This window comes from Chrysemys picta, chromosome 7, assembly GCF_011386835.1.
Source record: "Chrysemys picta bellii isolate R12L10 chromosome 7, ASM1138683v2, whole genome shotgun sequence".
Taxonomy (NCBI): Eukaryota; Metazoa; Chordata; order Testudines; family Emydidae; genus Chrysemys; species Chrysemys picta.
The window spans coordinates 86,055,597-86,081,456 of NC_088797.1; the positions used below are offsets into that span (position 1 = coordinate 86,055,597).

Below are 25,860 nucleotides of genomic sequence, written 5' to 3' on the forward strand. Positions count from 1 at the left end.
TTATTCTGCTACTTATTTTAATTTAAAATACATTTAAACTGGATTCCTTTCTCAGCTCCATCTTAGCATGAATTGTGTTTTGAAAAAGTTTCAGCAAGAAATACAGTTTCTGTGCAGATCCACTTAACATAACCGAGAGCCACTTTAAAAAGAGGGCTTTGTGTTGTTGTTATGCACCATGCTAAAGAATGGCATTCGTAATACATGATGTTTTGGTGCAGTATTGATATCAGTCAAATAGCCATATAGCTTGTGTCATTTTGGTAATTATGCACCTTTTACTCTTTTCCAGCTTTGTTCATGCCAGTTGACACATGTATTCTCTTGCTACTTCATCATTGTCCTTTCTATCTAGCAGGGCATAGTCTGTCCCATAGTCTTCCAGCTCTTAGAAACAAAAAGGTCCCGGCTCTTGGCAATAGTCACCAAAAGACGTCCCACGTAGCATCCATTAATCTGGCCTACCCCATCATTCCGGCCCATCGAGAGCAGGAAGGTTAGTGATCCTAGAAGTGAGAAACATACACAGTTAGCCGTCAAAAAGTTGCAAAATGAGATCAAACAGCATGATCAGCACCCGTGTGCTTCATAGCACAATAGAACCAAATTACATGGCAAGAAATAAAAGATTTTTTTTGCTGATTCTCTAGAATGCCCAGCTCTAGGGGATTCAGTCATAGGGTTTTCTGGGCAGCCTGGCTTAGAATCTCCTCCCTGTATGCCAGGGAAGTAGGAAGCTTGTCAGTTTCAACAATTCATTTTCTCATCTCCATGGACTTCAGCCACTGCTCTGTTCGCCAGGTAGTCTAGCTGTCCAGCCAGCACTTCTGGCTCCCAGACCCCACGCTGGCTGGTTCTACATAACAATGAAGGAAGCATGCACTGCTATCCAGTTACTTCCCCCTTGTACAGAGCAAGGAGGACTTCCACACAGGTCCTTCACGGCCACGAGTGAGAAAACAAAATGTTTGGTACCAGGCTGCAGCAAAATGAATTAATTCTATAGTATCTTGGACAAATGCTAAATTCCACAGCTGTGGAATCACAAAGTCCATGGGGCCCTGCACTAGCTAAATTGGTCAATTCACAACCTCACAATCAGAGTCTCAGGCTCCTTTCAGACTTAAATGGGCATCAGTTGCACTCGATTCACATTTTTAATGTTTTTGCAACCACAGGGGTAGACACCTTTTTTATTGTAATTAGTAATTCTTAATTATTATTATTATGAAAGCTGAGATTCTGGAGCCTAGTTCTCCAACAAAGGGCAAATTCTGCTGCAAATGCCAAGGAACCATAGAATACACAAGACACTGATGATGCTTTTGCACAGCTATATCCTTTATTCTTATAATTTGGAAATAAGGGTGGGAGATGAAACAAGAGAACCTTGTTTTCTCCCTCTCTCCTAAACCAGAGTTAACCTTCAGGTAACAGATGTTTCCATTTATAGAGGACTGTTTCTTATCTTTTACGCTGCTGTACCTCCATGAATTCAATGGAATTATTCATGATTTAGAGTAATATAAATCAGAGGAAAATTAGGCACATGGCATCGTGACATGTATGCACCTCTTGTCCTAAGCCTTGGCATTAGAGTGGGTCCATCCAAGCCCCTGAAATGTAATTGAAGAAGATCTGGAAAGCGATTCCAGAGAATATGTACACAGACGGGCATCAAGGCAAGTGGGCAATGGACTCTGGATGTCCTATTATCCCACTGCTACAGCAACTAGCAAGGAAGGCTACTGGTAAATATTTACACAAGAAATGCCACTGACTTAAATGGGACTAATTGCATAATAAAAGACTACGCATGTGATTAAGATTTTGCAGGTTTGGGTCATAAGAGTTAAGTCATGATATTTTGCTGTTCCAAGGACTTAATGTCATAGTTTGATAAACAACTCATTAAGATAATGGTTTCCTTTATAAACTGTAACCACCATATCCTCCCACCAATATAACAGTAATCAATCAGCAGCGAAGGGGAAGAACATTTCAAAGTACAGAATAATCAAACAGTGTGCTTGTTTTGTTTCTGTGTCAAAAGAATTGCTGAAGAGTTGGCAAGAATATTTTTTAAGAGGAAGAAAGTAAGAATAATATCAGTGATATAATATTCAAATCCAAATGATTTCCTTCAACTCTAAATACAGTCCTGTGCAAGTTATGGATTTCTTACAAAGTAATTCTATATAGAGATGAAGAAAGAATCTCATCAGCTAAGACTTGTTATGAGCAGAGCCCAGTTTTACCTGGCTGGTAGGTTTTAAGAGGTTTCTGTGTCAGACTGTTGATGATGTTTGTCACCACAATATTGGCATGGAGCCCAGCATGGTATGCCATCTTCGGTTCCTTCACATCAGCACAATCACCAATAGCATAGATGTTATCATACCCTTCCACCTGGAGGTACTGGTTGACCTTTAAAGCACCATTACTCGCCAGCTTGTCCCCTGTTTAAAAAAAAAGAAGTGCATCACCTTACGGCCTGAGGAGTTGAAAAACAATGCATATCCAGTGACACAGCGCATACAGGTGAATCACTACCAAAAGCTAGATCATTAACTATTCAGTAAAGTAGTTGTGTAACTTATATTTGCCACAGCAAGAGAATGACACTCGCCATGTAAGAAGTCACTCCTATATGATGCATGATAAATCATGTTTAATTGATACTTCAGCGGGTAATATCACCCGAGAGCCAACAGTGTATGCAAACCAGGAAAAGAATGGGCCAAGTCTTCAGCTACTGTAAATAGTCATAACTCAATTGAAGTCAGTGGAGCTATGAAAATTTACACAAGTCAAGAATCTGATCTGAAAATGCTAACTTTAGTATCAGGCTCTCTGAATTGACTTTCAGGACTAGAGTCAAAGGGTGGCCTGAATAAATTTGGTTGTTGAGGAACAACAACACTCCTAGTTTTGCCAAATGATAACAAGTCTTTCTAGTGAGAATTACAGAATTTCAAATCTATATTATAGCACATTAATTCTAACACAGACACATATCCCTGCTCCGATTTTCAGGCACCTATATATTTTTTAGGTGATAAGTTACACTTCGGACTTGAAATTTTTTTTATGAATTTTCTCAGTGGAAATTTTAATAGCTTTTCCATGAACAAAGGGTGATTTTCACTGGTTTTTTAAAAAAAATAAAGCATCTGAACTTTTTTCCACATGGATGACTCAATTACCCCTTTAAAACAGTAGATAATGCATGGGTTTCATCCTCTGAGGACTAGTGCCTTTCAGCTGCTTGAAAGAATTTCCTTTGAAAGTTGTTCATTGTATGTGTACAGAACACTGGTTTCTATTTTGGCCACCTAGGATACAATTCTCCAGATACACAACTGTAATACAGTTTGAGCCAAACTATTCTGGATCCTCCTTGCACAATAGGCAGCATTTGCTCCCCTCAAATCCCCTTTACCATTTCTATCAGAAGGTGAACACTTGAATGTGCAACTGGTACAATATAAAATTCCTACGTCCTTTCTAATGCTGTCTAAAGGAAGAGTGGGTTAAGGGCATTAAAATTTGAATTAGATGTGCACTTGTTAACTCACACTAATTCTCACATTTTATTTGTCTTCCCCTTGAAAACACGGAAGACAGATGAGTGATATTTACAATACAATACAATTGGCTTTTAATTTTAAAATGTAAAATACTTTAATTGAAACATAATACCCTTGGAAATATTTTGTTGCATGGGTTTTTAAATAATTCACCAAGTAGGATTAGCTGAACACCAGGGTACAGATCCTTAAATGGCGTAAAATGTCATAGCTCCAGACTTCAGTGACAGTGTTATAACAGCTGAAGATCTGCACCCAGGCATTTTAGTAGGGGTTAACCCTTCACATTTAGGTGGAGAGTCCTACAAGTGTTATAGGCCCACTGCTAAGTGCACCAGCTACTAAAGTTCCATCCTAATTTCCCCCATTCACCGCCAAATGCTGTGTCTCTAGAGCACAGTATTACCAGCACATTGATGGATTCATTGCACTCATGGAGAATATTTGTTCTTACGCTACCAATCACAATTTAGCACATTTAGCATTCTCTATACAGGAGAGCTCCAGGACTGGAACAACGGGTAGTGGGGCTCAAGACCGTAGTGCACTGACAGATGAGTTTAGCAGCAGGAGTGAAACCCTGGCCTCACTGAAGTCAGTGGGAGTTTTGCCGTTGACTTCAGTGAGGCCAGGATTTCACCCAGGACCACAATAGTAGGATATATTGGGTGTCTAGCTAAAGTTAATGGTTGGGGAAGGTGAAGAAATAATACAAACCACTTAGTACATAAATATACATCCTCTTCCACAAACTTCCACCAAAGGGCCACTTTCTTTTTTGAAGTGTAAGCTTTAACCAGAGAGATTAAATGTACTCTAACTATAACAAGTTAAATTTCAATACCACTTGCATACGGTCTCTAAAATATGGAATTGAGATCAAGTTTAAAACATTTTATTACCCGTGCTGAAGAATCTTAGCCCCACCCTGTCCTATGGTTTTAACTTACCAAATGCACTGCTGTATGCTGATGAATTGATCTTTATACCAGTGCAGAGAATCACCATGTCAGCAGCAACCTCTGTGCCCTTTTCTGTCTTGACTGCCATATTCTCTTGGAATCGGTTTAAAGTCAGCATATGCAGGTTGCTGACTCTGTCACCTGTCATAAGAAGCAGCATATAGGTCTTTGTGATAATTAGCAGGGATGCTGCTACCCCTCTAAACCAGTGACTCAACCTTTTACTTCTTTCAGGAATCTGATTTGTCTTGTGTATCCCCAAGTTTCACCTCACTTAAAAACTACTTGCTTACAAAATCAGACATAAATACAAAAGTGTCACAGCACACTATTACTGAAAAATTGCTTACTGTCTCATTTTTACCATATAATTATAAATCAATTGGAATATAAATATTGTACTTACATTTCAGTGTATAGTATATAGAGCAGAATAAACAAGTCATTGTCTGCATGAAATTTTAGTTTGTACTGACTTAGCTAGTGCTTTTTACGTAGCTTGTTGTAAAACTAGGCAAATATCTAGATAAGTTGATGTACTCCTCGGAAGGCCTCTGCGTACCCAAGGGGTATGTGTACCCCTGGTTGAGAACCACTGCTCTAAGCAGCGTAAGCTGCTTCCTGGGGCACCAAAGCCTAAGGAGTCCAAAGTGTGCCATTTTTAACAAAAATACTTTTATAAAGATTGTACATTTAGAACACAGATTACAATATCTGTTCTACGCAAGGCATACTAAAATATCTCCCAAAGTTTCATTTCAGAGAATCATATTTAGTTTCCTCCATTTGTTCCTTTCCTGGAGTTTATCGCGTTTTCATCCTGAATTCCCACTGTCCCTTTTATCTTCTGTGAAATGCCTCCACATCCAATGGCAAAGCCTCTGGTCTCTGCAGATAGTCCAGTCACTTTTCCATTACCCAGAAAAGCCTGATCCTGTAGCACGCGGATCCTGTGGGTGATGCTGGATCTTGGGTGATGCTGAGTGCCCTTCCTTTCCATTGAAGTCAACGAAAGCTGCCAATGCTCAGCAACTTTGAAAATCACTTTGGTGTTGAAATGTGAATTTCAGAACCTAACTTTAGGACCTAACATTTAAAAACGTTGGCCAATATATACGATTATAGGCAGAGCTGGTAGCCTGACACTGTTTTAAGACCCTCTTTTCAATTGCTTATATATAGCTTTGCCAAACTATTAGGCTGAAATTTTCCATGCTGGGTGCCTCCATCAAACTGATTTTTTTCCCCCCTCCCCAAAGCTTCAGCTAAAATTGTTCATACAATTTCAGAAGATAAGACTCGGGGGTTGGGGGGGGGACGACATTGTTTTGTCAGTGTTAAAAACAAAATCATCATTCTGTTTTGTTGAGACACTCTAGACCCTCCATGCTTTGGAGCAAAGACATGAAATTAGCCAGGAGGGCTGGCTTTTTGTCAGAGACATGCCTTTTGCCATTCCTGTGACCAGCCATCAAAATGTATCCAGCTTATAAACCTCTGAAAAACTCAGTTTGCATATACTCAGTAGAGCCTTAAGAGTGTGTCAGCTAAATTCTCATATGCATCTGCTCTGGGCATGCTCCATTTCAAACCTTTAGGGGCTGAGCAGGACTCTCCTGTAATTGCTCCTCCCAGCAGTCATGGGATACTGTGGTGCCAGACGGAAACTGAGCAAGGAGACTGTCCCTCCTGTGCTCTCAATTCTTCTGCTAGAGCCCAGGCAGAAAGGAAAAGGAGGAGGAAGCAGCTGATTTGAATGCAGAGAGATGAGAAATGGCGAAGGCATGCATGGCTCACAGGACCAGCTCTGCCAATGCAAAAATGGTTCTCTCCTGCACTGCCTGTGGCAACAACTCCTTTTTCCAACATAAGATCTCTCCAGTATTTTGGAGGGGTTTATCCCCACCTTAGCTGCTTCTCACCCCCAAGACTGTAGGCTGAGGCACATGCACTTCATCTCTACATTTTGTTTCTTGTTTTGTTTTTGTTTTTTAATGTCAGGGTTGGAAGGGACCTCAGGAGGTCATCTAGTCCAACCCCCTGCTCAAATCAGGGCCAATCCCCAACTAAATCATCCCAGCCAGGGCTTTGTCAAGCCTGACTTTAAAAACCTCTAAGGAAGGAGATTCCACCACCTCCCTAGGTAACCCATTCCAATGCTTCACCACCCTCCTAGTGAAAAAGTTTTTCCTAATATCCAACCTAAACCTCCCACACTGCTCCTTGTTCTGTCATCTGGTACCACTGAGAACAGCCGAGCTCCATCGTCTTTGGAACCCCCTTTCAGGTAGTTGAAAGCAGCTATCAAATCCCCCCTCATTTTTCTCTTCTGCAGACTAAATAATCCCATCGAGTTAGTGCACTAAAACAGGGGTAGGCAACCTGCGGCACACGAGCTGATTTTCAGTGGCACTCACACTGCCCGGGTCCTGGCCACCAGTCTGGGGGCTCTGCATTTTAATTTAATTTTAAACATTTTAAAAACCTTATTTACTTTACATACAACAATAGTTTAGTTATATATTATAGACTTATAGAAAGAGACCTTCTAAAACGTTAAAATGTATTACTGGCACGTGAAACCTTAAATCAGAGTGAATAAATCAAGACTCAGCACACCACTTCTGAAAGGCTGCCGACCCCTGCACTAAAAAAATATTAGTGTAGCCAGGGTAGTGAGAGTCCTGGTGAACAGCAGGATGGGATAGGCACGCTGACTACATGCCCAGGGGGTTCAGGTGGATTTGTACTTGGCACAGCCTACGCTGCTGCTCACTGCTACCCATGCTACCGCAGCTACACTGCTATATGTAGAGGGCTAGCTCAAAGATAGCTAGTACAACTATGTTTAAGCAAGCAAGAAATCACACCCTCAGCTCCAAGTGTAAACACACCCAACAAGTGCTTTTTGTAAAATAGAAGGTGTGGAGGGATACGTGGTATGTAGCAGCATATTATGTAGAAATAAAACCTTTGGGTTAGAGAATAGCATGTCACATCTACTTCACAACATATAACATTTGCATGGTTGGGTCACTGTGGGGGTGACCCAAGAAATCACAGAGTCTCAAAATTTGGTCCCAGCCATTCAGATTTAGTTCCTTATTCATTTGAATATTATATTAATATTAATTTTCTTTATAAAGGAAAGTGCCAGGGAGATGCTGAGGTGGCACAAGTGGAACTAGGACGTGGGGTGAGAGGGCAGGGCTGATGTGGCACAAGCAGGAACAAGGTTTAGGGTGAGAGGGAGGCACTGAGTTGGTCTGGCAGAGCGAGCTCAGTTGAGATGGAGACACTGAAATGATAGGCCTGGAGCTCAGAAAGAGGTGCTAAGGCTGCAGAAGCGCAAGCAGGGACAGGGTGAGAGTTAATTGGCATAAGATGAGCTTAGGCTCAGGCTTCAGTGGGATTCTGCCTGTTCCTAGAGAAGGGCAACAAAGGTGTGACAAGATTATAGCGATCAACAGATGGCTCAGGCAGTGATGCTATAAGGAGGGCTTTGGGATGTATGGCCACTGGGACACATTCATGGACAGAGGACTGTTCTCTCAGGATGGATTTCACCCAAGTAAGGAGGGAAACAGACTTCTAGGATGGAGGCTGGCACAACTGATTAAGAAAGCTTTAAACTAGGAATTTGGGGGAGATGTCCAGGTAATCTCCACGCCGGAATTTAACATTGAGAGGGAAGAAAACGAAGTAAGAAAGGATACAGCCGTGGGTATGAGAATGGACATAAGGAGAAAGGGTAGTGTAGATACCAGTCTAATAGGTGATACTGGTGGTAGAATGTCTGTGCCTAATCGGGTAAAGAATGTCAGTGAAGACAAACGGCAAAAATTATGATGCTTGTACACTAATGCAAGAAGCCTAGGTAACAAAATGGAAGAACTAGAGCTACTGGTGCAGGAAGTGAAACCAGATATTATAGGGATAACAGAAACGTGGTGGAATAGTAGTCATGACTGGAGTACTGAAGGGTATGTGCTGTTTAGGAAAGACAGAAATAAAGGCAAAGGTGGTGGAGTAGCATTGTATATCAATGATGAGGTAGACTGTAAAGAAATACAAACTGATGGAAATGGATAAGACAGAGTGTCTGGGCAAAAATCACATTGGGGAAGAAAGCTACTAGAGCCTCCCCTGAGATAGTGCTTGGGGTATGCTACAGACCACCGGGATCCGATCTGGATATGGATAGAGACCTCTTTAATGTTTTTAATGAAGTAAACACTAATGGGAATTGTGTGATCATGGGAGACTTTAAACTTCCCAGATATAGACTGGAGGACAAGTGCTAATAATAATAATAGGGCTCAGAATTTCCTGGATGCAATAGCTGATGGATTACTTCACCAAGTAGTTGCTGAACCAACAAGAGGGGATGCCATTTTAGATTTGGTTTTGGTGAGTAGTGAGGACCTCATAGAAGAAATGGTTGTAGGGGACAACCTTGGTTCAAGAGATCATGAGCAAATTCAGTTCAAACTAGATGGAAGGATAAACAAAAATAGATCTGTGACTAGGGTTTTTTATTTCAAAAGGGCTAACTTTAAAGAATTAAGGAAATTAGTTAGGGAAGTGGATTGGACTGAAGAACTCATGGATCTAAAGGCGGAGGAGGCCTGGAATTAATTAGTGTCAAAGTTGCAGAAACTATCAGAAGTTTGCACCCCAAGAAAGGGGAAAAAATTCATAAGCAGGAGTTGTAGACCAAGCTGGATGAGCAAGCATCTCAGAGAGATGATTAAGAAAAAGCAGAAAGCCTACAAGGAGTGGAAGATGGGGGGGATTAGCAAGGAAAGCTACCTTATTGAGGTCAGAAAATGTAGAGATAAAGAGAGAAAGGCCAAAAGCCATGTAGAATTGGACCTTGCAGAGGGAATTAAAACCAATAGTAAAAGGTTCTATAGCCATATAAATAAGAAGAAAACAAAGAAAGAAGAAGTGGGACCGCTAAACACTGAGGATGGAGTGGAGGTTAAGGATAACCTAGGCATGGCCCAATATCTAAACAAATACGTAGCCTCAGTCTTTAATGAGGAGCTTAGGGATAATGGTAGGATGACAAATGGGAATGAGGATATGGAGGTAGATATTACCACATCCAAGGTAGAAGCCAAATTCGAACAGCTTAATGGAACTAAATCGGGGGGCCCAGATAATCTTCATCCAAGAATATTAAAAGGAACTGGCACATGAAATTGCAAGCCCATTAACAAGAATTTTTAATGAATCTGTAAACTCAGGTGTTGTACCGTATGACTGAAGAATTGCTAACATAGTTCCTATTTTTAAGAAAGGAAAAAAAAGTGATCCGGGTAGCTATAGGCCTGTTAGTTTGACATCTGTAGTATGCAAGGTCTTGGAAAAAAATTTGAAGGAGAAAGTAGTTAAGAACATGGAGGTCAATGGTAATTGGAACAAAATACAACATGGTTTTACAAAAGGTAGATCGTGCCAAACCAACCTTTGAGAAGGTAACAGATTTTTTAGACAAAGGAAACGCAGTGGATCTAATTTACCTCGATTTCAGTAAGGCATTCGATACGGTTCCACATGGGGAATAATTAGCTAAATTGGAAAAGATGGGGATCAATATGAAAATTGAAAGGTGGATAAGGAACTGGTTAAAGGGGAGACTACAATGGGTCATATTGAAAGGTGAACTGTCAGGCTGGAAGGAGATTACTAGTGGAGTTCCTCAGGGATCGATTTTGGGACCAATCTTGTTTAATCTTTTTATTACTGACCTTGGCACAAAAAGTGGGAATGTGCTAACAAAGTTTGCGGATGACACAAAGCTGGGAGGTATTGTTAATACAGAGAAGGACCGGGATATCATACAGGAAGATCTGGATGACCTTATAAACTGGAGTAATAGTAATAGGATAAAATTTAATAGTGAAAAGTGCAAGGTCATGCATTTAGGGATTAATAACAAGAATTTTTGTTATAAATTGGGGACGCTTCAGTTGGCATTAACAGAGGAGGAGAAGGACCTCGGCATATTGGTTGATCACAGGATGACTATGCGCCGCCAATGTGATATGGCCGTTACAAAAGCTAATGCGGTCTTGGGATGCATCAGGCGAGGTATTTCCAGTAAAGATGAGGAGGTGTTAGTACCATTATACTGTACAAGGCACTGGTGAGACCTCATCTGGAATATTGTGTGCAGTTCTGGTCTCCCATGTTTAAGAAGGATGAATTCAAACTGGAACAGGTACAGAGAAGGGCTACTAGGATGATCCGAAGAATGGATCTCCTGTCTTATGAAAGGAGACTCAAAGAGCTTGGCTTGTTTAGCCTAACCAAAAGAAGGCTGAGGGGAGATATGAATGCTCTTTATAAATATATCAGAAGGATAAATATCAGGGAGGGAGAGGAATTATTTAAGCTCAGTACCAATGTGGACATAAGAACAAGTGGATATAAACTGGACATTAGGAAGTTTAGACTTGAAATTAGATGAAGGTTTCTAACCATTAGAGGAGTGAAGTTCTGGAACAGCCTTCCAAGGGGAGTAGTGGGGTCAAGACTAAGCTTGATAAGTTTATGGAGGGGATGGGATGATGGGATAGCCTAATTTTGGCAATTAATTGATCTTTGATTATTAGCAGGAAATATGCCCAATGGCCTGTGATGAGATGTTAGATGGGGTGGGATCTAAGTTACTACAGAGAATTCTTTCCTGGGTGCTGGCTGGTGAGTCTTGCCCACATGCTCAGGGTTTAGCTGATCACCATATTTGGGGTCGAGAAGGAATTTTCCTCCAGGGCAGATTGGCAGAGGCCCTGGAGGTTTTTCGCCTTCCTCTGCAGCGTGGGGCATGGGTCACTTGCTGGAGGATTCTCTGCACCTTGAGGTCTTTAAACCACAATTTGAGAACTTCAATAACTCAGATATAGGGTAGGGATTTGTTACAGGAGTGGGTGGGTGAGATTCTGTGGCCTGCGTTGTGCAGGAGGTCAGACTAGATGATCATAATGGTCCCTTCTGACCTTAAAGTCTATGAATCTATGAGAGCCCTGTTCAGTCTTCCTCACCAAAAACAAGCATCAGAGACAACGGTTCCTTACAGGAGAAGTAGTTAGAGATGGGGGAGTAGGGGAGGAAGCTTTGAGGATTTTTAGAGACTCAATCTGAGTTAGAGAAATATTAAATGAAATTGGTTAAGAACATACTTAACAAGAGACGCACTTCTTTCTTGAGAAGAATCTCTTTCACCATCTGCCGGACACTTGGTAGAAGCTCCACATCAGCCAGTGCAATTTTTGAATGAATGAGGGTGACCTGCGGACAAATGCAAAATAACTACAGCCAACTGGGGAAAAACATATAAGAAAACAAAAACAAATCCGAGTCAGCCAGGAACAAATATTATTTAAACAGGATTGCGTCTGACTGCTGTCCCAGCAAGCAGGCAAAAGCAATAGCCAAGGCTTAGGCTTCTGGCTTTCAGCATGCATTTCTTGGCAAGAAAAGCAGAGTAGGGTGGATGGGTGAGTGGAGGATCTCGGGAAGAACACTAAGCTATTCTGCTTCCAGCCAACCCCAGCACCAGGACGCACTGCAGGAATGCTGGCTGCGAGGGCGCTCACAGTTGCTCCACTTCCAACCTTGCTGAATATGAGGCTCTATGGAAAATGGTTGTGAGGGAGTTTAGCTACGGCAATCCCAAACTGCTCTAGCAGGGGCATTGTGGAAAAACACATTTAAGTCACCAGATGAAGGAAGCAGCTGGTGGAGCATTAATTATTGTGCAAGTTGTTTCTTGTACCTCTTTGGCTGGATATTCTGTTTTGATCTCTGCAGCCATCTCCACTCCAGCAGCACCACCGCCTACTATCACGATACGTGGAGATTTCTGGAGCTTGCAAAAACAAAAAACAAACAAAATCATATCTCCTTGTTGCACTATTTCATACATAAAGTAACCTAGAATGAGGCATTCAGCCAGAACACTCATTCTGGCAGCACCAGCCGTGCACCTTCCCAACATGTAGGAAGACCTTCTTATTAAAGTGGTGTCCACACAGAAATTATCAATAGAACACCCTTTATCTTCTACCCTCTGGAACGAGAGGTGGAGTTGTCCCACCAAAAGCACCTTCTAAATCCCATCCTAACCTTGAAACACCCTTGGCAGTTTTGGCCCTCAAAAAAAAAAAAAAAAAAAAAAATCTTGTATTTCAACAGGAAGCATTGATTAGGATACCTGAGTCCTAGGGAAGGGCTGGCAACCATCAAATGCAGCTTGTTTACCAGATTTCAGGTGAATTTTTACTATAACAATAAGCCACTCCAAGATGGTCATTAGTAGGGCAGCACTGCAGCCTGTTATGAGGCATGAGATGATGTGCCTTCATCTAACTAAGAAGTGCACCGATCACCTATTAATGCACAGTTTTACTACCATCAGAATGCAAGGCCCATTCATTTAGATCTAAAAAGAAAAATAAGTTGGGGGGCAGGGGGAAGGAGGAGTGCAGGAGCGTTGTGCAATATGTCTTTCCACTATGAAAAATAGTACTTGGAGGATGATCAATTAATAGTCAAAAGGGAAATGGCTGCTATGGGATCCGGTGGGTCTAGCATTTTACATGTCCTGCTTTAAAAATCATCGCACCTTTTTAATATAATGGGTAGAAGAATTTTCTTCTTTCAGGATGAGATCCCAACAGTGCAGCCTGGGCTGATGCCTGACTGTGATATCACCAAAGAGGTGTTTAGCAGTGTGGCTTGCCCATTAGCGTTGGAAGGCCTGGTGCCAACCAACTATGGTTAAGGGGTCCTGCTAAGGCAGGAGCGAGACCCTGATAGGGGAGTTTGGCAGTCAGAGCCTGAAAGCTGAGCTCCAGCTAAGTAAAGCCTGGGAGTAGTGACTCAATAGCTCTGAGGAGAGGGGGTGGATGGAAGAATACACTGAACTGGCATAGGGCCTGGAAGGGCAGACGGTGTGTACAGTTCTTAAAGAGGTCCCTGAAGAGAAGGAAACAGGGATGGTGCTGAAGCATGACCACTGGCCATGAGGGACTGTGCTGTTGGCAGCTGCCCTGTTACAAGGTCTAATGGTCTAATCTGCCCATAGCTTTGTATGGTCACCATCCCCACCCATAGCCTATATTACAAGGAGGCCTATTTCACTACTGATACAGGCATCGGAGTCCCAACCCACAATTCTTCAGTTGTGGTATGCAGGATGCTACTGGAAATATTCCCTATTAGCCCTCATCCCTTGGTCCAGACTCCACTGTTGATTTAATCACCATGTAGAAAGCCTTGATTTAAACTGATTCTCCATTTGTACTTTTCTAAAGAAAACCGCTCTCTCAGTGATTGAGATTAAAACATGTTTTACTGGTTGATTTACAACTAAATAGAGCATTTACTCGAGATTTGATGCATTAACTATATACATTTAAGCAATTATATAGCTTAATAATTTCAAATCCTTAATTGTACATTCAGTCTAACAGATGAGCACAAACAAGGTTATCTAGTAAATAAGCAATATCATTCACCATTTTATGTCAAGGTGCAGTAGGATGGTAACTGGAATTTAATCCATCACGCAACAGCACAATGTTTAGTAAAAAAAGGCATCTTAAATGTTTTAGATATAGACTTGATCAAAACACATTTCACATTTACAACTAAATGATTTATTAAACAAAAGGCATTAACTATATAGTGATGGAACTAAACAGATTTCAAGTCAGCCTGGAAAAAAATTCAAATATGCTTAAGTGAAAGTTCCTTACTGCTTAAGTCTTTTGAAAATGAGACAGTTACTTAGGCTGTCCTTCAAACTTTTGCAATAAGTAGCTCTCAACGTCTTCCTCATTTTTGTTCACAGACCGGAAGAGACAAGTATTCCTGCTTTTTCAACTCCCAATTTCTCAACTTTAAATGAATTAGTCCAAATTCAGAAAGTATCCTCTGTGCCTGCAGAAGAGGCTACTGCTGTCAAGAGCTAGTTTTGCATATTCAGTTCTGGTTCCAGGTGCTTAGCTAGTGACTTTCAGTTCAGCTGCGACTTTTAAAAGATCAAACATATTGCTTGAATGGTTCATCTCCAGTCCTGAAATTTGTTCTGGTTGGATATGATTGATGGGTGATAAGATACCCATGTCATAGCACCATCTTCTTCTGCAGTTAGGCATCTACCCTGGTTCTTTGGGTAGAGAATGTTGGCCTGAAAACAAGGTGGAGTAAGTGATTGATCCCATCCATCCCATTTCTTCACTGCTGGCAATCTAACTGTTGTTGGGTATTTCTTCAATGTCTCTTGAAATTCTTTACAGAAAGACTGCTGATACGGTTGATATTTAGAGTTTGTCCAAGGTTATCAAAAGAAGTTTCAGTATATTCAGCATATCCTCTACATTTCTCTTTAGTCCAATGTAGACTACTGTGGCTCCATCTATTTTGCCATGATTCTTCACAAGTTATCAGAATAGGCCAGTTCATAATAAGTAGCTCAAAACAGCCAACCACTGAATTCCATTGTACATTTTGAAGAATTAGTTTGGATCTTCCTGCTCTCTTCAGTGAAGCTGAAGCAAAGTGATTATGGGAAGTATTTTGCAATTTCAAAATTTTCCTTAATTCCTGGAGTTGTACTTTAGTCTTTGGTTAAAAGGTGCATCAAATGAGTACTGCACACGTTATAAGTTTCAGGGTCCCTTCATTATCTTCTAGATTTCTTTTCATCTGTGTTACATTTGCAGTATTATCTGTGACAAAACTATATACTTGACACTTGAATTTTTGTTCAGTTTGTTATTGTTTTTACTGCTACTTGTAAGTATTCTGCTGTATGGGCAGTGTCTAATTGTTTCTGTAAGTTTGACAACAGAAAATAAGGTTGTCTCAAGCAAATATTACTGGACCATTGTATACACCGTTCCACCCATCAAGACTCAGATTAACAAGCTTCCTGTCAATTTTTTGCACACTGTTCAGTTTTCCTTCTCATACACTGTATCCAGAAGTCTTCTAGCAACGTCTGCTTGCTGGGTGGACAATGACATGATTCAATCATTATGGACCAGGCTAATGACATGTTTGTTCTGAACTAGATGAAAAGGAGACTTGTTGCATAAGTGAATCAAGTAATCTTTTCACTTATATAGTCTTGCTGGAATTTGCTGGTCCTGATTACCATGGGTTTATTGGATGAAGAAAGTCTCTGGTACAAGAAACTGACTTTATGTTTAATTGCAGCACTACTAGTGATACCAGCAGATGATGGAAATTCATAACCTCTTACTGTATATCTAAGCTAGGCCCTGAAACAAAATGGCAAAGTCAGTCACTGAGTATTACTCAATGCACAGCTTTAAAAAAACCTGAGATTCCCTCCTACTGCAGCTGTGTGTATCACTGTTTAAATGATGATTTAGTCTAAACCCAGTTTTATAGGGAAATTAAATAAAGGATTATCTGTCTATTTAAACCCTTAACCCTAGCAACATAAAACATCTTGAGTTTAAAGGTTTAAATTCATAAATGCCTAATAAAACTTTAAACAGGAATAGTTAAACTAGGATGTTGGATTATACTGAGCAATGAGAGATCATTTCAGAAGTCCAGCAGTAACAGTAAAATTGAAATTAATATATTCCCACAAAAAACTAGCATACCAATTATATTTTGAATGCTAACATTTTGAAATACATAAGCAATCCATTCAAAAGGTAAGCTTATGACCATCTAAATTGTTTACTAGCATAGTAAGACATGGTGGACAGTCCATAAAATTGGGGCAAAAATAAAGTTTGCTAACCAATTGATCCAGATTGATGTAGACATGCTAAACAAAGTCACTGTCTTCTGAAGAGCATTTTTCACAGTGTCTTGTTCTGACAATCAGGCCTTGCAGCTCTGTATACATTTGGCACATGTTCCTTTTTACTCAGAGGTACAGGAATTTCTTGAAAATTTTCCCAGATAGGGATCTCTTTATGATCCGCAACCATGGCAGGCCTTCCCTATTCTCCCCACCCCCACAATTCTCAGGTGTTGAAATCAACACTAGAAACTGCACTCTGAAGAATGCTATCCCTTCCTCCCACCATCCTGTTTTGACACCAGTGTTGCTCCTTTCTGGTTGCACACTCTGCTCCTGCTCCCTTGTTATAGACTCCCCTTATGACATTCCAGGGTACACTCCAGACCAGTGAGGGGCTGTGTCACCCCTGCCCTGCAAACCTGGATGCCTCACAGTGCTCTGCTGCTGTAGCACTCCCACCTGAGCCACTCACAAACAGCCTTCTAGTATGCAGGTTACACCCCAAGTGTCTGTGTGTAGTTGCAGCCTGTCAGCCACACACCAGTCACACTCTGGCTTCCTCCAGCTGTGGTTCCCACTTCCAGAGTGACCCCAGCACAATCCCAGTCCTGGATTTTTCTCTAAAATGTATGTTCTGCCCTGTCTAGTGCTCTCCTGAACAGCCCAGATACTAGATCTGTTGCCCCCCTAAAGGGATCAATATTAAACAATTTGCTACCATAAATGGTGTTACCCACACAATTCAGTTTAGACAACACTGGATTAGTTTAATTAAAAAATAAAACAAGTTTAACTACAATGAGATAAGTTTTAAATACAAGTATAAGGGATCAAACTCAAATGGTTATAAGGTAAAACACTTCCTAGTACTAAAACTTAAACTAGGCTTGATTCAAGGTGAAGTCCCTTACACATGTTCCCAGTAACATTGCTGACCAAATTCTCAGGCCTGGATCTGCTCCCAAAGGCTGTTCCTTTTGTTATCTGAAGTAAAAAAAAGATTTATAGGAAAAGGTATCTTCGAGTGTTTTGCCCCTCACTTTGTAGTCCTGTCCCCCTCTAAAATGCATTTTCCTGAGGTTTACCCCTAGATAAAGTTCATTACTGCTGTGAGGCTGGAGTTATGGAGTCTTGTGGTGAAAGGTTTCATGTTTTCTAAGATGCAGATCTGTTTGTTCCTGCTTTACCCTTTCTTGCCATATAATGGCCACTTGACACGAGATTGCACATGAACTTTGACACCCATCTAGAGGCATCAGCTTGTCCTTTGTCTTTGAGAAACTGGTTTACCCAGACTTGTCTGATAAATACATTTCAAATCTAATTTCGATTTGTTACTACACACTTTTCATCATGATATTACCGAAGTTTAGTGAGTTAGTTCAGATGATACTCAGAAGGCATATTTTGTACAAAGGTTACTACAATAGTGTGTAGGGTGTGCATTCAGGGGTGCATTCTGCTACACCCCGGCCCCATCCCCACACAAACCAAAAATATTTACAATCCAAGACTTCTGCTTGTGTAACCCAAATCTCTTTTGCACTCCAATATTTTATTTGTTTAGAGACAGAAGAAGGCAGTTGAGAAATTAATGGATTTATATCTGTCTGCATATATAAGCAAGGAGACTGGACAACGCCATTTACTTGAAGTGCCCAGAACCAACCAGAAGCAAGGGCTGGTAGTTACTGGGCAGATCCATGTTTTCCATGAGCTGGAAAGTGTTGATGGCGGGTGGAGTCATACGTATTCCTAATTTGAGATCGGAGCTTATCAGCACTCAGGTAGGGAGACACTATAAATAAGAGTAGAAGATCACCCAGGTGGGCTCAACGGATGATCCTGATGAGATACACGATGGTGACTCCTGGAGAGAGTGAGTGAGGCTACGTCCCAACACCTGTGATGACTTTACCAGTTTCTCACACCCATCAGCACAGCCACAGGGTCCCTCACAAGATCGATCCCTTAATACACTACATGGACCATTGTGCCATATTTATAAAGTTTGATCTCAAAAGGTAGAATGTTTTTCCCCTAGTTCTCTCTAAAAAGCAGCTTTTAACTCAACTTTTGATGGAGGATCATGGATTCAGTATTTATTTAAAAGTTTTGAAATTAATACAAAATGTGTTAAGGTCTAAAATAATAATTAAAGTTTCATTTTTAAAAAGAAAAAAAACTTCAATCTGATTTAAATAAAATGTATCCATTTTGCTAGCCCGCTCTCTGATCCAAGCACCACTGCATTATAACACCCCACTCACCCCTGAACTCCAAATTTGGATGTTGCCAGCACTCATTAGTTTCATCCTCCCTCATCTGAATACCAATAAGAGCTCTGACCATAACTATAATTTCTTATATCTTTCTCAAAAGGGACAGAGCCACCCATCACTTTTTCCACTGATGGTTTTCAATCTCACCTCCTGGACCGTGTCTTCATAAGTCTGAATGGCAGTTTCCATGTCAACGATCTGGTTAAACTTCCCAGGGAAAGGCCCATCACTGCCTGTAGCAAGGATGAGGTGAGAGTAGAAAAGCTCCTACAAGGGGAGAGAGTGGGATCAGACATCACTTTGATAAGTCCAAGATAAAGGATACCGAACACTGGAGTCGCTTTGCAGGTGGTGCTCCGACACCTCCCCCTGCCCTGGGGCTAAATAGCAACACTCAGTTCAAAAACAAACATCTTTTGCAGAACTAAATGATTCATATAATTGTTTACCTGTATTCAATCTGAGGATATTAATGGGGACTGGGTGAGTCTGAGTTTGTAATGGGATATCACAGCCTCTTTTCTAGGGGCAATCACTATGCAAAATGGGTATTGTGGCTTCAGTCCAAGTTGTGACAGACAAATATGTACATGACAAGTTACCAGCAGAGCTGGCCCTCTTACTGGCCATCTCTGCAGAGTCTAGACCAGGGATAGGCAACCTATAGCACGCGTGCCGAAGACGGCACGCGAGCTGATTTTCAGTGGCACTCACACTGCCCGGGTCCTGGCCACTGGGCCGGGGGGCTCTGCATTTTCATTTAATTTTAAATGAAGCTTCTTAAACATTTTAAAAACCTTATTTACTTTACATACAACAATAGTTTAGTTATATATTATAGACTTATAGAAAGAGACCTTCTAAAAACGTTAAAATGTATTACTAGCACACAAAACCTTAAATTAGAGTGAATAAATGAAGACTCGGCACACCACTTCTGAAAGGTTGCTGACCCCTGGTCTAGACATTGAATGGAAATGGTGCAGACATATGGAAATGGTGCAGACATAGCTACTCTCTCCTTTTAAGGGTGGTCCCTCCAGAACAGGGTTAAAATGCTTTGGCAGGGCAGTCCTGCAAAGCTTACACTTATGCTGTCCATACGTTTATCCTGTGATTGAAAGACTTCTGCGCTGTTAATTCAGCATTTCTTACCAGCAACAAGGAAGGGAACAGCTTGCCTGAGGGCCTGACAGGATTGAATGCTGCACCACAGGTCCAAACTTACTGCGTAGTTGCTGTGCTCCGCTTCCCAGCTCAACCTTACACCCTGTCGCTTTGATAAGTAGGAAGCTGCCACATTAGGCGTGTTTTGGGAACAAAGGGATGCAGATGTCTCCCTGGTGAAACACTACAATTAAAGATGGGCAACTACTCTGAACTCTTCTGTAATCATTGGCTTGAGCTTTAAAGTGAGTTTGCTTGGGTCATGCCCTGCCCTCTTTTGTATAGTCACTTTGTACAACAAGGGAGTTATTTGCAGAGGCTCACATAAAGTGAGTTTTTAGCTTGAACATCTGAGTACTCATAGGCGCTGACTCCATGGATGCTCTGGGGCTGGAGCACCCATAGAAAAAAAAACAAACAGTGGGTGCTCAGCATCCACTGGCAGCCCCACAGGTCAGCACCTCCCCCCGACTCCCACCTGCCACAGAACAGCTGTTCCGCAGCGTGTAGGAGGCACTGGGGAAGAGGAGGAGCAGCGGGGGTGGAAAGAGGTGGGGGGGCATAACCACAAGTGGGCCGCAGCCCACCCACTTAGCATCCAACTAGGCCCACCCAAATCGGGGCCGGAGCCTGCCGAATCCACAGGCTGTAACTCCTGACCCTGACTTGGTGTCCATCCACCTGGCTATATTCCTCTCCTGCTGGCGCTGCTGCCCCAGTCTCCGGCCCCAGGTGCATTGAGTGTGCCTCGTGGGGGCAGGTGGGAGCGGGGCTAGCGCTGGGGCCGAAGACCAGGGCAGCAGCACATAGCACCAGTAGGAGAGGGATGTGGTCAGGCGGCTGGACACCAAGCCGGGGTTGGGAGGGGTGGGCGGAGCTTGAGGGCTTGGAGGAAAAGGGGTGGAGCAGGGGTGAGGCTTGGGGCACAGCAGGGCAGGAAGAGGCAGGGTGGGGGCTTGGAGGAAAAGGGGTGGAGCACAGGCGGAGCGGGAAGAGGCAGGGGCGGGGCTTGGAGGAAAAGGGGTGGAGCGGGGGTAGGGCCTGGGGCGGAGCAGGGTTTGAGCACATACCCCTGGCAACTTGGTAAGTCAGCACCTATGTGAGTATTTGCACCACACATGGGTACATAGGCAAACCCCAATTATCCAGGTGATACGTCTGAAATTCAAAAGAGTTGGAACTTCAACACCACTTGAATTTCAGGTGGTATTCCCTCAGCTAGTAGTTTGCAATCAGTCCAAAGAGATAAACCCTGTAAAGAAACAGTAAATCTGAACATGAGAGTGAGAAGAAAATCATCTGCTCACTGCTGCATTTGCAGAGTAAAATTATTCATTGGAGGTCATTTAGTCAGTCTGTCCCCAATGCACTCACCTCATCATCATTCAGCAAGACTTTCTGCCTCAGTAGGTCTATTCCAACCACCTTGGCTTGTCGGAAGCTCTCCTCAAAGGTCACAGAGTAAGAGATGAAGGTTTTCTTGGCAAATCCTGCAATGAAAGGAGGATAATGCCACCTATATACTGGTTAAGAAAAAAGGAAAGTAGGGGGACTAGAAACCCCATTTTCCACTATGTTTCCAGAAGTCCTATTCAAATGGCCCTCCTTTGGTTATAAGAATTTGCTTTCTTGTTACACAAAATAAAGGCCTGCTCCATGGCACTAGTGTCCTGACATCTAGTCTCTCTGCCACACAGTAGAACCCAGAAAGTTTTTGCTTCAGTTGACAAGAACTGAAAAAGGCAGGCATACAATTAAGGGTGTCTCTACACAGCGACATCCTGGAAAACTAATCAAATTAAGTAAAGTGTGAATTTGAAGTGGATTAGTTAAACTTCATTAAATCCCTGTGTGCATGCTTTTATTAAAGTACCTTTAATTTAGTTTAATTCACTTTGAAAGTTAATTAAACTAAAAGGAATTAAGACCACTTTAATTCAGAGGGCTTATTTTCATGTACAGTGGTGCAATTGCACTGGTTCAGCTGTAACTCTGTATGTGAAGATGCCCCTGCTGACAGGAGAGCTTCTCCCATAGTTAATCCACCTCCCTAAGAGACGGTAGCTACATTCACAGGAGAAGCTCTCCCATTGACATAAAGCTGTCTATACAGGGAAGTTCAGTCGGTATAACTATGTTGCTCAGATGTGGATTTTTCATCCATTTTATAATCGATATAGGTCTGTAGTGTAGACCTAGCCTCAATGACAATGTTCACACAGAGGTTTACTGCTATTTAACTAATCCACTTCAAATTCACACCTTTACTTAATTTGCATTAGTTTTCCTGAAAGTCCTCATGTAGCCAAGCCAGAAATCTCCTTTGGAATCAAGTGACTGAGGGAAGAAGTATTTCATAAGAAAACCACAACTCAAGCCAACAAGGCAAAGCCATCTTAACTTTTGGGATAGTTCAGCAATTTTCCTACTATGGTCCATGGACCTCTAGTAGAACCCTATACAGTGAACCACAGAATGAATATTGACACCAGACCACTGGAGGGTTATGGGGCTGGAGGGGAGGTAGGCCCCTGAAAGTCTCTCTCAAGGTGTGCAGTCAAATTTAGAATGAAAGAGTTGGAGAACAACCATGCTATTCCTTGCAGGGTAATCATGGGCCACAACAGGAGCTATTTTTCCTTAAACTGTCTCAGCTGCAGAGTAATGTATTAGACAAAGACGTTAGCTGTTGGGAGGCATACCATTTTACTGTAGATCTACATTTGGTCTCATGCTATTTGACAGCATTTCTTTTATGACTTTTTACATTAAGTCCAGGACCAGGATATGTACTGGAACACTGAGGCAGGCTGAGAGGAAGGGATTTTTGTTTTTTAAACTAACTGATCACTATTGAGAAGAGAAAGTCAGTACATTACCAGTCATATTTTACACCCAGACAGCATGTCTTCAGTAGGGTGATTGAACTGGCATAGCTACACCAGTATTGCCAGCCCCAAGCATTCTCTCACACTCACTCACACAAAGCTACATAAGTCAGCTGACACCCTACCCTACCCTACCCTGTCCTTCCTCCCGCCACCAAAAAAACAACTAAAGATGAATGGCTCTAAAATCATTTGCTTTTTTTAGAAGTTAAGCTGAAAGTTCTTATTTGCCTTCGGGATGTTGAGCTTTCGGTGTCACATTGTCACGCCTCTCTCCAACCTTAAGGACTAAAACTCAATGTAATTAAACTGAGATTCTCAAGTAATTCCATTACTACTGGAGCTGGGGCTCTAAAGGAAAAAGCCTAATATTGCAAGGCCCTCAGCAAAACCATGTCACTAAAACCCCAGTGCAGATGAGCCCTAAGATCCTGAGGAATCTCAGCAACAGGGCTCATGCCCCCGCTGTTGGAGTAACATTCTAAGTATCAAAGAGGCTTAAGATAGCAATTTAGAGTAGCAGTCATCTTTCACGGTCTTGTTTATGGTATCTTTAAATCTTCACAAATGCCTGTGCAAACTCGCAGCTGGCATAACTCTACAAATTTGCCTTTGCAGATAACCATTAGTGGGAACAACTTCATTTGTGCTGTCACTGTGCAAGTGAATCACAAGTCCGCAGCTCAGGTTTCTCAGAAAGCAGTAGTAGTCTCAAGTTTTATCAGAATATAGAAATAACTTAGTTTAACCACAGCTAGAGATATTTTTCTATTTTGGAATCTTACAAGAGTTTTTTAAACCTGCGCAGTTCATCTTTCAGAAAGAAGCTCCACATATCCCAGTAGGGTAAACATATTTCAAGGACCAGAGATGGTCCACAGACTTTAGGAAAAAGCAAAGTTACCACTCTCTACAGAGGCCCGGAGAGCACCCACATTGTGGTGGAATGCATCTCTCATGTCCACAAGAACAAAAGGGATTCCCCAGGACTTCAGTTGTCTGGCAGCTTTGATTCCCCCGAAACCTCCTCCAATGATCACAACACGCACTGAGTCATCCACTGAGAGCTTGGATCCCATCCTAGATAGCAGAGCTGCTTCTTCGGGAAAAAACACCCACCACACTAAGAACAAGGGAAACAATAAGGGTGTCACAAAAGCTCCTTACCTGTAAAAAATAAGGACTTGATCCTGCAAAGGCTTAAATAGTCCCATTGAAATCACTGAGACAAATCATGTACTCAAAGTACTAACAATGAGTAAAACAGAAGCCAGAATATGTATGGTCTGACGACGAACTTTCAGAACAGTTTGAAACAGGCACTTGTACAGCTCATCTTCTTACAGACCATCTCTTGCCCCCCAGATAGCTGACAGGACTGCAGCAAAGAACATGCAGTGGAAACAGCATCACCGAAATTTTAAGCAACAGGAATACTTGCTTGAGATACAAGTTTTATTCTTCCTCCAAAAAGTGATCACTCTGCACCTTGTGAAAAGGCAGAGGGGAATCGGCCCTACATGCTAGAGATTTGTTGTCAACAGAAATCTGTTTTGAGAAGGATAATATGCTTGTAAGAAAATATTTTAATTGAATGTACCAATATCTCCTACAATAGGGGTTCTCAACCTTTTTCTTTCGGAGGCCCCCTCAACATGACATAAAAACTCCACGGCCCAGCAGTGCCACAACAACTGGCGTTAGAGGGTAGCAAGCAGAGCAATTGCGCAGGGTCCTATGCCACAGTGGGCATTGCTAAGCTAAGTTGCTCAAGCTTCGGCTTTAGCCCTGGGTGGTGGGGCTTGGGGGTCCCAGGGCTGCAATCCTCTGCGGCAGGGCTTTGGCTTTCTGCCCTGGGTCCTAGCAAGTCTAGCACAGGCAATGCTTGGTGGACCCCCTGAAACCTGCTCGTGCCCCCCCCGGGGGGGCTCCAGACCCCTGGTTCAGAACCACTGTCCTAGAAGAGCACTTCCTGTTTCCTGTCTCTGTCAATGGTTTTCAACCAGTGCTCTGCAGACTCCTGGGGGGCCTCAGACTATGTCTAAAGTTTCCAAGGGATCTGCACCTCCATTCAGCATGTAGGGGTCCGGGGTCCGCACACTTTTAGGAGTTGGAGGAAACTTTTTTTTTTAAACAAAACATTTCCTTCCACTTCTCCGCAGAGTACATCGTATAAGGCACTGCTCGGCTAGCACTGAATTCAATGTGAAACCGAACTGCGGGACCCAGCACAATCCCTCGGGGGAGCCAAAGAAAGCACAACGAGGACACGGGCCAGCGCCCGCTGGAGCCCTGGCGTGCAGAGCAAGGGCTGGCTCCAGCGCCTGCCTGCTCCACTTACCCCCTCCTCGCACCACTGCAGAGCCGGGAGGGCGATGGAGGAACCGCAGCCAGCGTCCCCGACTCTCCGCTCATGCCAGGCAACGCGGCTGAGGGGACAGCTGAGCTACCACGCAGTTCCGCGGGGCACGGAGGCGGGCGTGGTCTGAGCCGAGTCTTTGCCTCTCACGGTGACTCGGCAAACGTGGCTCGGACCCTCCGGACGGCAGACCCGCTCCCTCCCCTACAGAGCCGACTCCTGCCGCCCTCTCCTGGAGCTCCGGGCGCGCTGCAGGGCCTCGGGGGAAAGCTGAGGCCGCAGATACTCACAGTCTCCTGTGTTAGAGGCCGTGACGGAGCCCAGCCCGCCTCCTACCCATACAAAAGAGAGAGTTCAGCTGAGCGCTCTGCGCCGGCTGCCTGTTGGTCAGGCATGTGAGAGTCATGGGCTCCACCCAGGATTGTTCGGGGGCTGCTTGGTTAGATGCCCCACACTAGTCTAAGCTAGGGTGACTAGATGTCCCTATTTTATTGGGATAGTCCCAATATTGGGGACTTTCTTATATAGGCACCTATTACCCTCCACTCCCTGTCCTGATTTTTTCACATTTGCTATCTGGTCACTAGTCTAAGCTAGCTGGTTACTTTTGCATGGGGATGAGGTAGCAAACAACTGAACCAGCTGCTGAATGATAGCTATGAGGGGGTGTCTGAGTCCAGCTGGTGGTTTGTTGCGTGGCAGTGGGGTTAGGCGGTATGCTATTTGGGTTCAAGGGGGAAGTCACAGCACTCACAAGGCTCGTGCAGCATAGCCTTGCACCATGCAAAAGCTGCTGCGGCAGGAAAGTA

At 42.8% G+C, this 25,860-nt stretch overlaps 1 protein-coding gene across 8 annotated transcripts; it reads right to left on the minus strand.

Annotated features, from left to right (window-relative positions):
• On the minus strand, window positions 1-25,633 carry AIFM2 (apoptosis inducing factor mitochondria associated 2). Of its 8 annotated transcripts, none has more exons than XM_065551943.1 (10): window positions 25,034-25,297; window positions 23,597-23,815; window positions 21,179-21,294; window positions 19,866-19,977; window positions 18,785-18,904; window positions 12,339-12,431; window positions 11,743-11,851; window positions 4,541-4,693; window positions 2,259-2,459; window positions 1-506 (listed from the first exon to the last, which is right to left on the minus strand). In XM_065551943.1, exons 3-10 carry the CDS (start codon window positions 21,187-21,189, stop codon window positions 352-354), a joined length of 954 nt encoding a protein of 317 aa, XP_065408015.1. In that variant the 5' UTR covers window positions 21,190-21,294; window positions 23,597-23,815; window positions 25,034-25,297; the 3' UTR covers window positions 1-351. The 8 variants fall into 8 exon arrangements, with proteins under 8 accessions (XP_065408015.1, XP_065408016.1, XP_005281943.2 ...); XM_065551944.1 differs by having other exon boundaries at window positions 12,339-12,425; window positions 25,034-25,181; XM_005281886.5 differs by lacking the exon at window positions 19,866-19,977 and having other exon boundaries at window positions 25,034-25,633.
• Window positions 25,634-25,860: the final 227 nt, after the last annotated feature.